Raw genomic sequence first — 17076 nt, forward strand, 5'->3', positions numbered from 1 at the left:
AGGAAAACTACAAATGCCCTCAAAACCCCAGACACAAGGACCATAGATTTCTATCCACACACACACACACACATACACACCCAAACACCTTGGAAATCCTCTGATCCACAGTCCAGATTGTTATGGCAGTTTGGTCACCTCCCCACCCCGTCCCTCCACTTTTTGTTGCTTTTTGGCCGTCTGTCCTTTTGTCTCTGTCCGACTTTGTAATGTCTATTTATGTGCTGAGCTTTAATTGTGTTGTGTTCAAGGGACGTTTGAAATTGCCTGGTTTGCACATTTTGCATCACAATAGGAGTCGCAGTGAGGCCACTCGTCTGGCTGTACTGTGCCAGGTCTCCCTTTTAGAGAGACGGGTGTTTCATCTTTTATGTTTGTCTGCATTGTGTTTGAAAAATGCATAAATTAACCTTCTGATGAATCCCTTGTACTCGAACTGGCCCAGATTCACCCACATGCTTGACTGGACAGAGCCTGTTACTGGCATGATGTCATGGCGGCCAAGCGAAACTTTTCAGAGCCGCCTTTTGTTGATATCCAATTAGGAACCCTCTTTGAAGGTTTTCCGCAGCCTTTGAACTGACCGTTTGAGTTATGTCACTCGTTGCATGTTGACAAATACTTTATGTAATTTGCACTAATGTTTTTGAGATTTGATTTGGGAGATACGATGGTGCAGCTACAAGCATTAGTCTTACAACCAAGTCCTGAGTTTGAAAATGTGATCTAATGTGATTAAACATTTATCTCAGGTTTGTCCATTTGGAGATTCTGATCTTTATATTTTTCCTGGTATTGGACAGAAAAGATTAGGATGAATTCAAAGCCTCAGAAGCATTTCAACCAGGCAGTATTCAGCAGCAGGCGAGGCGATAAAGATTACTGGGGGTCTTGCTGTGATTTAAACATTAGAACTGTTTGGACCTCTCTGCTTTTAGGGACTCACTACTGACTCTTGCCTTGGCCACTGGAGAAAACATCACTATGATCACCTGTTGCTTCGATTTGAAGGAAGTTTGCTCGGTTTTGATCATTGGATGGCTTGGCGGTTCCTCACTTAAGATCATAAATCAGCTTAGATATGAAGAAAAGGAGCTTAAGGAAAGTTGCTAAGCAATGCATTATATGGGTTGAAAGCATAGAGGAAAAAACCAAAACTTCTCAGACTGAACATTTCATTTTACCACCAACATGGACTAGGAGAGGGGTCTTCAATTCCAGGCCTCGAGGTTGGGCGGCCTTCAACTTTCAGATGCGACATCCTCATCTGGACCTTCCCAGATTGTTTGAAGGTATAAATAATTATAGTGAATATAAATTGCTGTAAAAAGTACTTTTCAAAAACAGATTTTATACCAACTGGTTTAAATGTATGCGAGTTTCAGGTACATAAAGGAAAAACAGCGTGTTGTTTTCAGCAAAATCAGGTTTATTGACAGGTTGTACCAGTATACATATTGGTAGAACAGACAAATAGATACATTGGCGACTTGCACAGTATGCGAATGTGGAAGAAGAAGACGTGAAAATGTGCTACAAAAAGGCTTCAATTACTCACACTACCCAAGCTGGGTTAAGACCAAGATACAAAATTAAGACCACTGGGAGGTTCCTTTGTGCAAATCAAAAAGATATCTACATATTAATAATTACAAAACTAATGTACAAACTATACACACAAAAGACTTCTGAAAAATGTACATAGAAATATATAAAAAAAGAACTACAGAGCTAACTACAAAGGAGACACTTAGCTTTTAATCAAATGCAAAATACCACTACAGTTAAAGATTTCGCTATATTTCTTTTCCATTTTTGATCTCTGTAAGAGTCAAAAACAATGCAACTCATGTAAATATTACATTCACAAAAACTAAAGAAAATGACAATAGAGGAAGACGTAACCCTTCTTTGAACAAGTAAAAAAAAACCCTGAGACAAAAACAAAAAAAAGAACTGAAACAGATAAGCATCTCCTTCAACGTTCTCTCCTGCGAGCTTGTTACTTTTTTCAGTTGCAGAGCAGAGTACAAATTTAGCTCACCAAAATTGAGGGAAGCCCGAGTCCAAAGGCTAAAAATACAGAGAGGAAGAATATTTCTGTGCACAAAATAATACACTTTCACAAACGACTTGCTTCCTTCACCGCACGGCCGGCGGAGGGGAGGTCCAATTCAAACAACACACACCTGAGTAAACGTGTCAGGCGAAAGGGAGAGGGAGCTTCACTGTAAAACATCCTGTCCATAAAACTGGAAAAGGACCAGAGCGGGTCCGGTCCGGTCACAGTAGCTTATTTGTCCCAGGAGGAGGAAAGAGAAGGAGCAGAGATGACTGCGAGGTCCGCTGGAGTAATCATGGCAACCGCTCCCGCTCAGACTGCTTCCATGAGAAAGTTACACAAGAAAGTCAGAGTAAACAGATCAGGTGGGTGGGGGGGGGGCGGGAAGAGAGGCCGCAGACTCTCAGTCTCTGGGCTGTTTCCAGGCCTCTGGTCCTCTGCAGACTCATCAGAAGCCCCAACGAGAAGACACAAACCCCTTCTTCTTCATCTTCCTCCTCCTTGGAGCCAGCAGAGAGACATATATATGCCTGCATACCAGACACCGCAGCTCATCTGGGGGGGGAAACAGAAAAGAGGGAGATTAATGTTTAGTTCCTGTAAACTCTGCTGTGGTTGAACACTGGGCAAGGCCAAGTCTTCGTCAGCTTATCACCATCATGCCATTTTATCGGGCTTACCCATAAAATGTTATTAATTCCTCACATTTAACCAGAGTCGTCCTGTTATGTGGGATTACGCCGCTCGGCCCGGTAATGTTCTCAAGGCATAAATACTTCAGGGTTTGAACAAAGAGAACCCGACTTTGAAAATAAGCTTCTCTGCATTCAAATAAGAAACTAACAACAAAAAAACATCTGCTTTCTTCAGATAAAAGTTCAAATGGCAAATCGCCTTCTTAAAGTCGCATTCTCCAAATTCCTGCACATGGAAGTAGCATTTTTCACGACAAACGCCATAATGAGTTCTTTTGAAACCCTCATCGCAGGCTTTCTGTGCAACCCCAGATAACTCTGCGTCTAATTTACCACGCCTGCTAACATGAAGGAATGTTTCCCTGGATATCTGGAGGGATGGGAGGGGTTGCAGAGAAACTTCATCATGGTGTTTGCTTCTGATTTGCGTGTTTCTGATGATAGCTCTGCTCTTGCTCTCTGCACTGCAAGTTACAGCCTTAAACATCAGCGCTCCGCAGCAAGCGGAGGGTTATTTTGGTAAGCTCTCATTGTCGCAGCTGGCATTACAGGAGGCATCCATGTGCTACGCAGGACTGTTGGAGTTGTGAATAATCAGCCTGAGGCACAATAGTTGGATCCAGGTAAAAGCTGCTGGAACAGCAACAGGGTGCAAACAAGTCTGAGGCATACTTTCAGAGATCGAAGAAAAACAATCCGAACATTAAAATGCCTCAAAGCAGAAACTTGTTTGATTCTTCACAAAGGATGTGAACATTCAGCACAAACAGATGTTGCAATATTTTTGTTTTTACAAAATAAAGTGTGCTATTATGCAGAAGACGGAGCAAGAATCTTGAAAGATTTGCTTGGAGGAAACTAATCCACTGGGATATTTTAAGGCAGCAAACACAAAAACAGGCGAGTGCTATCAGCCCTGCATCAGAGCTGATATTGGACAGGGAGCGTAGGTGGTGCAATACAGGGTCTGACTCACCATGACACAGCTCCTACTCAGCCTGTACTCCTGTACAACTCCAGGCTAAACATGCAATCTCCGTTTGCTGCTTTGGGTTTTACCCTAAGCCCAAAACACGGAGTAAAAAAGGGTGCTAATTTTATGGATTAAAATCAAAACGACTGCAAAACGTCGCAGATGTCACGTTTGTGGAGATGGATGTGCATTTTCCCCTTAATCTGTGTGCAAGCATAAATTTAAGCAAAGAGTTGTTCACTAGGCTGCAACTCCATGTTTCCAATTTTAAATTCCCTTCTGACAGACGATACCTCTGTTCAGAGCGTAAAAAAGTGCGGACCACCCACAGGAGGAAGGCTACAAACCAACACTCTGAAAACTGTTCTTACATAACAGTTCACTAGGAAAAATCTAAAGTCAGCCAAGGTTATCGTCAGCAGAACAAAGCTTTGTAAAAACCCACATCTGAAATCTTTCACAAAATTGTAATTTATGCATCTCCCGTTCCTGGATGATATCCATCTATCAACCTGCCTTCCTGAGATTTAACTGGAGGTGGTGATGAAGCAAAACTCGCCACGACGCAAACGAGGAGGTACTGCCACTTCCACAGAGCTGAGCAAAAGTAAAGGAACAATAGATGTTGGTATAAATAAAAACACACACACACACACAAGCAAAAAGCTACTCCTACTCCAACCTGAGCTTTGTTGCACACTTTAAAAGCTGCTGCTGATGCAGCTAAATGAGGAGGAGTTATCAGCCACTGGACACAAATGAACTTTGGTCCATATTGAGCTCTTCACAGACAAATTGAAATCATTTATGCATTTCAGTTCAAAAAGTAAAACTTCATGTCCATCTAAAAATTTTATTTGAGCAATTTCTAAAAACAAACAAAAAAAACAATACATTTTAAAGCTATTATTTTTCAACCACACTTTTTCCTTCCACTCAATTTTTCGGAAATATATCTAGCATTCTGAAGAGTCAATATCTTGGGCAAAAGACCTTTTTGTGTGTTGTTCTACTTTTAGATGGAAGCTGTATCGACACTCACCAAACGCTTCACACTAACCTCACGGTTCCCACGTCAAGCCTCAGCTCCCTGAGCCACAACAGCAGATCCTGCCCCCAACCAGCAACAAGCTCCACTCCATCTCACACACACTTCCTCTAATGTTACATGTCAAGGTCGATAGCATGCAGCCCTGAGCTGGATCATTTACACACATCCCCTTTCACCCACATCTCAAGCTATTATTAATATTAAAACGATCACCAGCTGCCTGATTTTCTTTAGAGCCTTGTGTCTGCAGCTAAAACACGTTTTAAAGAAACACTGATTTTAGCCGTTACGTCCCAAAGCAAAGCCCTTCGTTAGTGGCCTGTTCTGGGTTTAATAACGACCACCAAGACGTCCGTCCTGCAATGACCCACACATGACTAGACCTTGCTTCATCTCCATGAGTCTGATGGAGGATCCTGCAGCAAACAGGAATGTTAAAGCCAGGACAAAGATGATCAGTGGGACTGAACGTGCTCCTCTGATTAATTACCAGACGGCCAGCCATTCCATCCTGCCTCAGCTGGTTGTCTGAAGAGGCCACTGGAACTGTATGACAGCTCGTCTCTTTTTAAGGCTGTAATCTAATTAGTCTGGGTGATTATTCAGCCATTTCAAACGTCGCCTTTCCTTTACCTTTTTGTTACCCTCGGCATGGAGAAAAGGCCAATAAAACCTCCATTAGGTTTATGCTAATGCGGCCGGCCGTGCCGAGGGGCTGCAATGTGGTGAACTGATTACTCGAGGGACCGCAGGAGAAGTGTGTATCTGCGCTGAGGTGGTGGAGGGAGTCGTTGTCGTACGCAGATGCCGCAATAAAAGCTCCTTTCAGCTCGTGTTCCTGGTGGCCCTCACAGCGAGGCATTAATAAAACATTAGTATTGAGTGACTGGGGGGCCCCTGCGCTCCTCCTCCCCGATCCTGATGCGACCTTTCCATTTTACAGCAGCTGTCCGAGCCCGCCAACGAGTCGCACCGCCCCCCCGACCTCTGCAGGTGTACCCTGCCACAGAGAGCTGCCAACTTCAGGAGAGATCCGGCTATAAGAGGCGGGTGTTTATGTGTGTGCATCTTTGGGGTCTGGTAGAAGGGAGTGATAGGGCTGGGAAAGAAACCTTTAAAATAGATAACAGGCATTTTGTGGATGTTTTGGTTTAGTGGGAAAAGGAGGAGATCTGGAAGTACGACTGTATGTGTAGATCTCCAGTTACACCCCGTCTGCGACCAACAGCTAACTAATAACCCTGAGATCACACTAAGAGAATACTATTGCTACCCGAACTTTAATTATCGCTGGTGAAGAAGCTGGTTTAATTACAGGTAAGCCCTAGAGACTAACGCAGCTTTACTCGCTGGAAGGATAAAAATAAAACAAAAGCCTTTATTTTAGCTGAGAAAAATCAATCTAAGGAAGCCTGACTCATTTCAGCTGAGATGTTTTGAGAGGGTTTCTTGCTTCTGCAGTCCATTCTGAAGCTGAGCTGCTGCCATTTGAGCGCTGTAAAGCTTATTCTTGTATTGATTTTAATGAATGTATTTGTGGTTAATGTAATACTTCGCTGGTCCGATGGAAAAGCGTCATGGGGCTCTCTCTAATGGCTGCCAGCTGCATTCCCACTACAAATGTGCAAAAAAACCATTTTCAATATTCTGCTAATGTCGATAAAACACAATTTCGTGATTGCTGTGTTTCCATTAAGTAAGAACTGCAATTACAACCAAACGTGAGCAAGTCTGTACACTTAAGTCTTCACAAATCACGGAGCCGATGGATGTAAACACTTACATGAGCTATATTTATAATTCAGCCACGGCTCTGGTGCTCATCATCCATCTGCCATCAGAGGAGACGTTGGCATCTCATTCGGGTGGAGTTACAAGCCCCTTATTCTTGGGAGCAGCCAAGTATGCGGCCATTTTGGGAAAAGGTGGCCAGTGATTTTACAGAACCGCTATTGATTCAACACTTGAATGGACAAACTCGGGTTTTGATAAACTGCGCGACCCCTCGTGGAGCAAGTTGCACATTGTCCAAAGAAGCCAGTGGCTACAAATAAACTTGTTGCTGCTGTAAACAAACTGGCGTTGCTCATGTGATGAGGAAAAAAAAAAAAAAGCTTACACAAATACCTCGATACGGCTGGGAAAACCACTGAAAAATGGTGAGTTTTTCCATTAAGCAAATTTATTTTATGGTCAACGGAAAAAAGGCTCTGTTGTGTTTATTTTTTTTTAAGCTTAATTTTAAATGTATATTATTTGCCGTTCAAGCAAATAAATCTGCAAATTACACCAATATCTATGCATCAAACTAGACATCATGATAGTCGCTGTGACTATTAAATACTTCCAATGGAGAATGAAGTAGGGCTAAGGGTGAAAAAGAGGTCGAGTTTTTTGCTGATGGGGATCGGAGCTGTTTACTCCTGCCTTGACCATAAAGACAAACCTCACTGTTTAAATGGTTACAAATACTTTTCCATCAGCAGCGGCTTCTGGCTCGCTGCTCCGAGTCTGCGGTCTGCCACATCTAATGGAGGAGCACGAGGCAAAGAAATACAGTAGGTGGCGACCCAAAGGGGCAGGGGACAACAATCCGACACGCATCACGCGGCCACGTTAACAGACGTGGACTAACGGGAACGCAGACCACACCTTCATTCCTGCTGAATTAGAACTGGGTCGGCTGGCTCTTTAAGCGACCAGCGATGTCAGCAATGTGCCGGCCCGTGTGAGCGAGTCTGAGGGTAGTAAGAGTGGAAAACAAGTGGTTTTTACTACTGCGTAAAAACCAACAATACTACCAGTGAATACTTGAACAGCTGACTGGTGGTTTTCAAAAGGGAAGGGAACGAACACACACACACACACACACACACACACACACACACACACACACACACTTTGTTTTCTCTCTAACCCCAGCTGAATGTTGACAGCCTCCGGAGAAATGTATTTTTAGGCAGGCGTTAGACTCAGCTGCCAATCTCTGCAGAATATGCTTTATGCTCCTGCTGGTCTTACTCGCACTTCAATTTTTCTCCTACTTTGAGATGATTTTATGTTTTCCTTATATTCTAATGAGGTTCCACCACAGGTCAGGTCGGGTCACATATGAAACTACTTGAGGTGGGTAGGATACACAGAAATTGTATTCAAGTAAGAGTAGCACTACTTCAACATATTCTAATCAAGTAGAAATAGCTGTCCAAAAAAGTACTCGAGTATTTGATAAAAAGGCTGCTCAAGTACTAACTGATCAGAATATTCAGTTAGTACTTGCAAAAGAAAAACTTTTTTTCCAAAATCAGTTTCTTTCACTAACAAAAACTAAAGAATTTGTTTTTGGCTAAATCAAGTTTCTTCTTCATTTGGTGAAGTTCCTCACAGTGGGTAGAGTATCCAGAAATTTTACTCTAGTAAGAGTAATGATGCTTCATAATAAAATTACTCAAGCAAAAGTAAAAAGTACAGCATAGTAAAAAATACTCCTGAAAGTACATTTCTCCAAAAACTTACTAAAGTAAACGTAAGTGAACACAAGTAACGAGTTACGACTCAACTCTGAAAACTCCTAACTGAGGTCCGAGAAGGCATTAACCCTCCATAACACTCATATCACCTTTTCTCCTTCAGGCTCCAAGGTCTCAGGTAGAGAAAGAGAGGACACGTGAGGAAAGAAGTTTGACTTGATGGGCCAGAAACTGGAGCTCTTTTTTTTTTTTTTTCTTTTAAACACCCCTCCTCCCAGCTCCGCGTTAATTAGGCATACATGTCGTCAGCAGCAGCGGGCTGGTCGGTGTAACTGAGAATTCACAGGGATGTGCTGCCTTGATCTTTTACAGTCAGGCTGTCTGTCTCCATCACAAAAAGAAAAAACAAAAATCCCTCCACTGCCATGGCGACAGCAGCTGCATACTGCTAAGCCCCCAGCTCCACCATCTCCAGCTGTTTACTGTACACACCAGCCACGCCTAAGCCCTTTGCTCATTACTTGCTTCCTCCTAAAACGCCTCCAAAACTGGCGCCTGTTTGGAGTCTATCAGATGAAAAAAAGGACTTATAAATCTCAAGTAAACTTTTACTGAATTCACTGTTGAATTTAGTCTGTTGACTTTTAAAAATAACCGTTTTGAATCTGTGACATAATTTTCTCCTAATGTTTCGGAAAGATAAAATTTGTGATATTTTCACAATTCACTGTTCTCCAGCACCACTTGAACTTTGTCCCATTTCAACTATTCAACATTTAGGACATTCAGCATTTGTGTACCGTGACTTCCTATAGAAAATGTCTCGTCTTGAAATCATTCTTGCTTTTCGAAGGACAATTTACTCTCTCCCACTTGGTAACAAACGGTCAGTTCTCAAACCAGGAATCTTTGATGCATCATTAAATTTTATTTAGCTGGAATGTCTTATAACTTGATACACCTTCATTGGACAGAGTGTTTTTGATGAGATTCAGTTATGTTTTCTAAACATCTGATACAGCATTTTGAATTTATACAATATTTAAACTTCTTTAGGAAGTCTCATTTTCAATTTATATTACTTTAATGTTTTAGTGATTTTACAATTAAAACAAAGCTCATCTTTTTCAGCTAATTTCTAATACAGAAACTAATCACTACAGATTATTGAACTCAGAAAATGTCACTTCCGAGTTCACTGCCGTGATTCGATTTGCCCTCTCTCCCTTGTGTTTTGTGAGATTTCTCTAAAAACTCTTCCATGCTTGGGTATGCAGCCATGGCAACGGATTATATAAAGCTACTTCAAAAAGTTGGACAACCAAGCAATAAAATGAAGTGCAGGAGCCCCTGCTGTTGCATAACTAGCTGGCTGAACTGTTTTTGTTTTGATTATTGATTGAATTCAGCTCGCAAACCAGGTCACATGACATGGAGCCCAAAACTTACTCTACCACCCAAGGGCGCATTAAAATGGCCTAAACTCGCACATCATTCAGCCTTTCCTCTTCTCATTCTTCAGCCAGGCCCCTCCTTAAGCTCTCTCTGCAAATACTGAAAGATACGTCAGGGGAAAACCTTTTATCCAGCACAAAAGTGTGAAATTTGCCACCTGTCCTTTCATGAGGCAGACTGAGCTGCTCAACTCCTAAAGCAGTCTGGTATGATGTGAGTAAATTATATTTCCATATCCTGGAGACGGCGCACTGCCTTCTCCCTCGCCGTGTCCCTGAAGCTATAAAAAGACCCCTGAACTGCTGTTTATCCTTCGAAGAGAACAGATTGCCCTGTCAACACATTCTAATCCTATAATTCAATGTATAAATAAGCAGACATCTGCAATATTTTTATGTGGACGAAGTGACAGCGACATATGATCTTACGAAAAAAAAAAAAAGTTGTTTCTGAACGCATCCAGAGGGCACTTTAAATGATACGTCGCCTCTTCCACCTGCTGCCAGTTACTGTCTAACAACAGCTTGTCCATCAGGCAACCCTGACCCCTGCGGATCAAGCTGCCTCACTCAACTCTCCCATCCACACGAGCACAGACCTGATCAGCCGACTCTACACCTCACTCCGCTCTGTGACGGAGGCCTCAGCTCACAGTCCCGGCTTTGTAATTAGCAGCGCCGCTGACATTCTTTCTGCCCCATAAACTCCAACATGTTTGTCCAACACCCGGCACTTAGATAATCTTTAACAGCCGTAACCCCTGGCAACCTGCAAAACAGTTTGCGGCTTTAAAGTGACCGCCTCAGGTTCAAAGTGGCACTCGCCCAGGCACAGAATGTAACAAGGTGGCAGAAGCTGGTTTACACTGCAGCTGAAGTTTGAAACCAACACCAATGTTTAGTTTGCTTCCAAGGAGCCAAACCTTCTGTAGAAGACTGCAAGATAATATGACTCCTTAGAAGTTAGGTATAAAGAAATTCAGTATGACTAAAGACTTTTAGACATTAATGGAAGCTACTCACCTAGAAAAGTTGCAGAGCCCGTGTGTCTAAGACGGCAGGTACTTCCATGTGCTGACGAAGGCAGTAGGAATGAGTGAGTATGGCACACTGGTCACGCTGTCCCAGGAGTCTGATGATGGATCGTAACAGTCTAGCGTCTTACACCTCTGAGCCCCAAAGTACCCTCCAACCACATACAGCCTGTTCCCTGATGCCACCGCGTGACAGCTGATCCGTTTGGCCGTGACATCACCGAACTTCGACCACTGATACGTCTCGCTGTTGAAGCGGTACGCAGAGCTGGCCGAGAACTCCGTGTCGCCTCCGATTACGACGACGTGGTTGCCGACGACCGCCGCTGCCGTGTACCGCCACAGCTGAGGGCAGGCGGCGGGTACGGACCACCGGTTCTGGCAGGGGTCGAAGCACTGCACCTTGGGGTATTTGTCTCTGTTCACGCTGGTGCCTCCGAAAGCAAAGAGTTTGTTTTTGGCACCGACAACCGCGGCATTGCTCACGCCTTCCCTCAGCGGGGCGACCAGGGTCCACTTGTTGCTCTGCGGGTCGTACTGTTCGACTTGTTTTAGAGACACGGACGGAGACGCAGGGAAGGATCCCGCCAGCGACGTGTGTCCTCCCACTACGTACAGCACGTGGTCAAGCTCTGCGGAGCCGTGTCCGAATCTGGCCACCAGCATTGGCGCTGCTTTTGACCACTCGTCGTGCAACGTGTCGTAGACCCAGACATCCTTGGAGGCTCCGTTTTCAGAGCCGCGGCCTCCAGTAACATAAACCTGGAGAACAAAGAGATACAACATAAATTCGAGTCGAAGACATGCTACAAAATAGATTTCCTGCAGTTTAGATTACACACATACCTTACAACCAATGGCACAAGCACTGCACTCCTTCCTGGGGCTTGGGATGTCTGTTTTGGGTGTGATCTCCTTGGTCTTGTTGTCAATCATGTAGACTTTGTCACACATGAATGTCTGTCCCCCCAGAAGCAGCAAGGCCTGGCTCACTTTTCTGGGCCGCGCACAGAACCCCGTCACAATGCCGTCGTTCTGGAGGATCCTCATCTTGCACCGCACTGCGTCTTCTACGATCTCCCGGCCCACCTTGTGGCACATCACCAACTCCTCCGAAGCGACGTTCTTCAGCAGATAGGCCTCTGGCAACAGGGCCAGGCGCACGCAACGCAGCAGATCAGGCAACTCACTGTGCCGCCGCTCCATGTCCGCCTTCACCCAGTCGATGACAGCCTCGTACACCAGGCTCTCGTCCTCCACCTCCAGCTCCTCACTGAGGATCAGCTCCTGGACTTTATCTTTGGGTAGGCTGAGGAAGTCCTCCGTTCTGAAGAGAGTTGCGAAGTTCGCCAGGCACATTCTCCACGACAGCTCATACAGCCTCTGACACTGGTGGGCGTCTGACAGAAGCATCATCCCGAGACAATTAGACGGATGGAGGTTCTTCTCTAGGAACTCTGCCGCTGCGTCCCGGATGTCATGGAACTGAAGCATGTCCCCGGCTTCCAGCAGCGACTCCGCGTTCTCCTCATTGATGATGACCCGGGCCGAGTAGGCGTAGTCAAGCAACAGCTCCAGTACTTCCGGGTGGAGGGAGTCGTGAAAGTTGACGTCAGCATCCCGACTCTCCCTGAGCCCGCCGCTGAACATGGCCTCAAAGTAGCGGCTACAGGAGGCCAGGACCGCCCGGTGGCATGGGAAGGAGCGGTTGCCGGCTTTCAGCACGACGTCGGTGAAGACTCTTCGCTTGCGCAGCAGGTTGAGCTGAGTCAACAGGCTGTCGGCATGCGACGTCTTGTGAAACAGCTGGATGTTCATGGAGCCGGAGCTGGAGCGTGACTTCCGGTTTTCGTGGTTGCTTACTGACATCTTGACTTTGACCTGGCAACAAAAGACAGCAGAAAAAAATGTCAATAAACTGCATCAAAGCGGCCAACTTAATTGGATTTTTATAGCATTTTTTTGTTTGGCTTGTACTGAGGAAGACGTAAAATCCAAAGGAAGAAAATACAGAAAAATTGCCCAATTGGTTGATAAACAAAAAATTTAATAATGGATGGAATGACAAATGGAAAAAAAGATAATTTGACAGATAAATATTTGGATAATAAGTGGATAGTGCTGGATGGACAGGAAAACTTGATATATAAACAAACAATTATGAATTCAAAATTAGATGAAAAGAACACATGGATGGAAAAAGATGTTGACAAATGAATGGACAACAGAGGGTTGCACAAACAAATGGACGGATGCATAATAAATAGGTAATTAGATAATTTTATCTTTCCCTACACCAGAACCCTCTGTACCTTCTTTTGATGTGACCATTACTTCCTTGCCATATGTATGAATAACCCCAGTAGATGATGAATGATTGTTCAAAAATAAAACCCTTGCATCAGCTGAACGGAAATGAACTTCAGACTGTAGAGAGAGATGAAAGGAGACGAGATAAGAAGCACTCCCACTGCAAAACCAGTGTGTACACTGCATGCCACAGAGATGTACACTGTAAAATCAATAAAACACACATCGCAGTCAGGCCTCAAAGACAAAAAAAAAAGGGGGGGAAAAAAAAACTATAAAATGACCTACATTGACTTGTCGTTCAGTGTAATTACAGTAAGCTAAAGAAGAAACACCTGGGCGTGCTATCCTGATTCACATCTCACTGCCCCTATAAACAATTGAGGACTGAGTCACCAGATGAATTCCTGCATGCTTGTTCTGTTCCTCAGCTGGATCACATGCAAGATGGTGCCAAAGGCGAAGCTTTAAAGCCCACATTTGAAGTGACACCTCAAACCAGCTCCTTCGGGACCAAATTATATAACCAGACTGACACACAATAAAACAGAAACCTCTTCCAGATCATTTGAGGAGCCAGAATTACAGCTCCCGCACAGAAATATGTTGAATAATACGCTACAGCTGAATCGACGCACCTTTATTATGGTAATTACCTCCTAGAGAGAAAAAAAAAAGTCCAGGCTTCATAAAGGCTGCACTCTGCTTGAAAGCGACCAAATAAATATCTTCCGCTTAAAAGCTCCTTTTGTTTCAAAGTAGATAAATTTAAGTCGACTATTCACTCCGGCTGAAAAGGCCGGACTTCCGTGGAGGGACTCTGAGTGAAACCTAACTGGGTTTTGTGCAGCAAATGGGAAACTCTGGCCAGCAGATCACCATGCGCTCAACTTTCCTCCTAAGTTAGCAGCAGTCTAAAAAACATCCTGCAGCTTTACAGCCGAGATCAAAGCGTCCCGAATTACAGCCTAAAGCCAGTCCCCTTCCAAACACACACTTTTATGGGGACAGAGAAACGCCAAATGAGCATAAATCCGTATTTAAGGTAAATATTAAGCGTCTTGAAGCTTACCTTTGACACGAGCAGAAGGGCCGATCCAGATTCCTTTATCTCGGCTACAACTTCGTCTTCGATCTCTCTGAAGTTGCGCCGCAATTTAGACAAATCTGCTTTTTAAATCCACAACTAAATCCCACACTAAATGGCTAGAAGATGGTGAAGACGGACGGGCCATTTGTTTGTTCTAAAACTTGGAGTGTGTCCGCGTAGGAACAACGTGAAAAGTTAATAGCTCCGAGGACGACGGTTGAAGCCCGACAGGCAGCGAGTCTGAATCGAAAGAAAGAGCAGAGGCAGCAGTGGAACTCCTCTGACTCCGCCCATCTCGCTGCAGCTGACCAATCAGCTGCCGCCTCCGCTGAAAAGCCTTCCTTTGTATTCATTCCTCATTGTCACAAAAGCGCTGCAATAAATCAGCCAAAAACACCTGTCATTGGGTGCTTAAGCTGACTTTAACAGTAACTTTATTGAACTTGGAGCGGAATTGAAAATGTGATGGCCATTCCTTCCGAAGCGCTGACTTTGTTACACTCATTTGTGTTCAACATTTAACATTCTGCATGAAGTTTTAAGATTTTCTTCTTCTTCTTCTTCTTCTTCTTCTTCTTCTTCTTTTTTTTTTTTTTTTTTTTTTTTTTTTTTTTTTTTTTTTTTTTTTTTTTTTTTTTTTTTTTACATTTCTGCAACATTTCACAAATGCCATGCATCAAAACATACACGCATGCTGCTCCCAACCCATTTTGGTTTAATCAGATTATGTTTGTCATTGTAATAGGTTATGTGTATTTTTATATGTATGCTATGACTGCATGGTCTCAGAGTTCAAGTTTGTGAATCCTATTACTCTAAATTCAAAGGCGTTTAGGTATCCTTGCATCCTGATTCCTGACATATATTTCTTATTAGGGCCACTCTTCAAATACATACTGCCTATATTTATACTTTATATTTCCCCTACACATAAAAACAGACATGTCAGCGTCACAGTTAGAAAGAGAAAAGGTTGACAGCCATACTTGGTGACAGAAACACAAGTTAACACCTCTTTCAAAATATCACAGAAAATAAGTAAATTGCTTTGGGAAAAAACAACAACTCTAAAAGTCTTCTTTTAGGACATTTTGGCATTATGTCAATAGTGAAATGTGTCACAAGTTTATGGTGTTCACCAATACTTTTTATTGTCATTATTTCCTTTTTGTAAATTCCTTCAGGATTCCTTTACCAGTAATAAGGCTCTAAAACAAATAAAACACAAAGTGCTCAGAAAGAAACCAAGCACAACACTGTCTTTGAAATGCACTGAAATTATGGCTTGCATTACAAAGTACTGAGTCTCTTGATCATACATATGACACTTCAAAGACATCTAACGCACAGAAACACTGACTAAATTATTCAGGTTTTTCCAGTTAGAAGCTAGATTGTTCTTTATTTACATTGCTAAACCGAGTTTCAACAACTGAATGATGCATCAAAGCTGCACACTCCCAAGAAAAAAAAACTCTTAGTGATTGCTTAAAAATGGCTTCGAATACAAAAACTATTGTGGTCCCAGCGTGAAAGATGCAAAATATTGTTATAAAAGTTGAACTTTCCCCCTTATAGATTTCTTAATTTTTCTTCTTTTTTTTGTTACACTTGCAGGTTTCAAATCACCGAATGCTGAGCAAACAACCACCCTGGCCCTACATGAAAAATTTATTGCACCTCTGAAGTAACTTGGTGTGTTACCTTTGCTCGCAACATCTGCAAGTGTTGGTGATGTCCATGAGTCTTATCCATTGATGTGGAAGAATGTTGACCCACTATTCTTTGAAGAAATGCTTTAATTCAAACACATTGTTTTTTTGTTTTTTTTTGCATATCAATCAGATATGTCTCCTTATTTGGGCATTCCAAGGTATTTATTTTATAACCCTAGTGTACTTCAGCAATCATGGTTCCACCAGTTACTTCCAGTAATCCAAGTCCTGACAGAGAGGACCAACCCAGATCACCACTCTCACCAGTTACTTCCAGTAATCCAAGTCCTGACAGAGAGGACCAACCCAGATCACCACTCTGTGGGTATGATGTTCTTTTTCTGAAATGTTGTTTCAGTATCGCGACAGATGTGAGAGGACTGATGCCTTTCAGAAAGTTCAACTTTTGTCTCATTCCAAGAAATGTTTCCCAAAACATTTTGCATTTTATATGTTTTCTTCAGGCAGGCCCCAGAAGAAAAAGTAACGCCAGCTTGTAATCTGTAATGTTTTGTTGGTTTCTTTGTCCCCTTTGAGATTCTCTGTAAGGGTGGCAAATACAGTTTCATGTGATTCTACGTCCTAGATGTCTATCATCTTGTGATTTTGCAAAAGAAAGAATCTCAGATTACTTTTCGCATTTTAACTTAAGCACTAAAACGGACACTAGGATTGTTTGCACTCATCGGCTCAACTAACTCCACACAGGCCTAACCAACAGACTCAATGATCATATGATTGCAGGTTAAGATTTTGTGAGGCGCCTCAAATTGCTTCTTTAGTGAAATTCCCGACATTTTCTGCAGGATCTGCGTGCTTGTGAGGTTTTAAAATAATTTTTTATAAAGAATGTCCCTGCATTTCAGGCAGGCTCCCAGAAGAAAAACTAACGCCAGCTTGTAATATGTCAAATTCAGCCTGCACATACAAAGAAATCAAGAATCAACACTGAATAATAGAAGCTTGTGTTTATGTTTCAAAGTGCATTTCAAAATAAAAAGGTGTGCCTGATTTCCCTGAATTCTTCAGTGACAGATATATTTAGGTATTCGAAAAATTAAAGTTATCTCTGTTGGGATATGCCTGAACTTGTCCACAAGTGTATTTAATGTCATGAGAGAAAAGCTGTATTTAGGTGTGCCAGTTCCTCCATTGTGCAACCTGCTGCTATGGTTTACTGAAGAAGCAAAGTCATTGTTCATGTCATTAGCAGTACCTGTTT

At 42.9% G+C, this 17076-nt stretch overlaps 1 protein-coding gene across 1 annotated transcript; it reads right to left on the minus strand.

Annotated features, from left to right (window-relative positions):
- Positions 1 to 1408: 1408 nt before the first annotated feature.
- enc3 (ectodermal-neural cortex 3) lies at positions 1409 to 14393 on the minus strand. The gene is made up of 4 exons (XM_007552732.2): positions 14122 to 14393; positions 11586 to 12620; positions 10729 to 11501; positions 1409 to 2617 (listed from the first exon to the last, which is right to left on the minus strand). The coding sequence occupies exons 2-3, from the start codon at positions 12606 to 12608 to the stop codon at positions 10755 to 10757; spliced, it is 1770 nt and encodes a 589-aa protein (XP_007552794.1). The 5' UTR covers positions 12609 to 12620; positions 14122 to 14393; the 3' UTR covers positions 1409 to 2617; positions 10729 to 10754.
- Between the last annotated feature and the right edge of the window lie 2683 nt (positions 14394 to 17076).

This window comes from Poecilia formosa, unplaced genomic scaffold (assembly GCF_000485575.1).
Source record: "Poecilia formosa unplaced genomic scaffold, Poecilia_formosa-5.1.2 Scaffold52, whole genome shotgun sequence".
In the NCBI taxonomy this organism is placed as follows: Eukaryota; Metazoa; Chordata; class Actinopteri; order Cyprinodontiformes; family Poeciliidae; genus Poecilia; species Poecilia formosa.

What these genes read in the sequence shown, in the direction of transcription:
- enc3 (XM_007552732.2), bottom strand. Translation starts at nt 12,608, where the DNA reads ATGTCAGTAAGCAACCACGAAAACCGGAAGTCACGCTCCAGCTCCGGC. An exon ending in CTTGTGCCATTGGTTGTAAG is followed by an intron (nt 11,502 to 11,585) that starts GTATGTGTGTAA and finishes TTTGTTCTCCAG; the next exon opens with GTTTATGTTACTGGAGGCCG.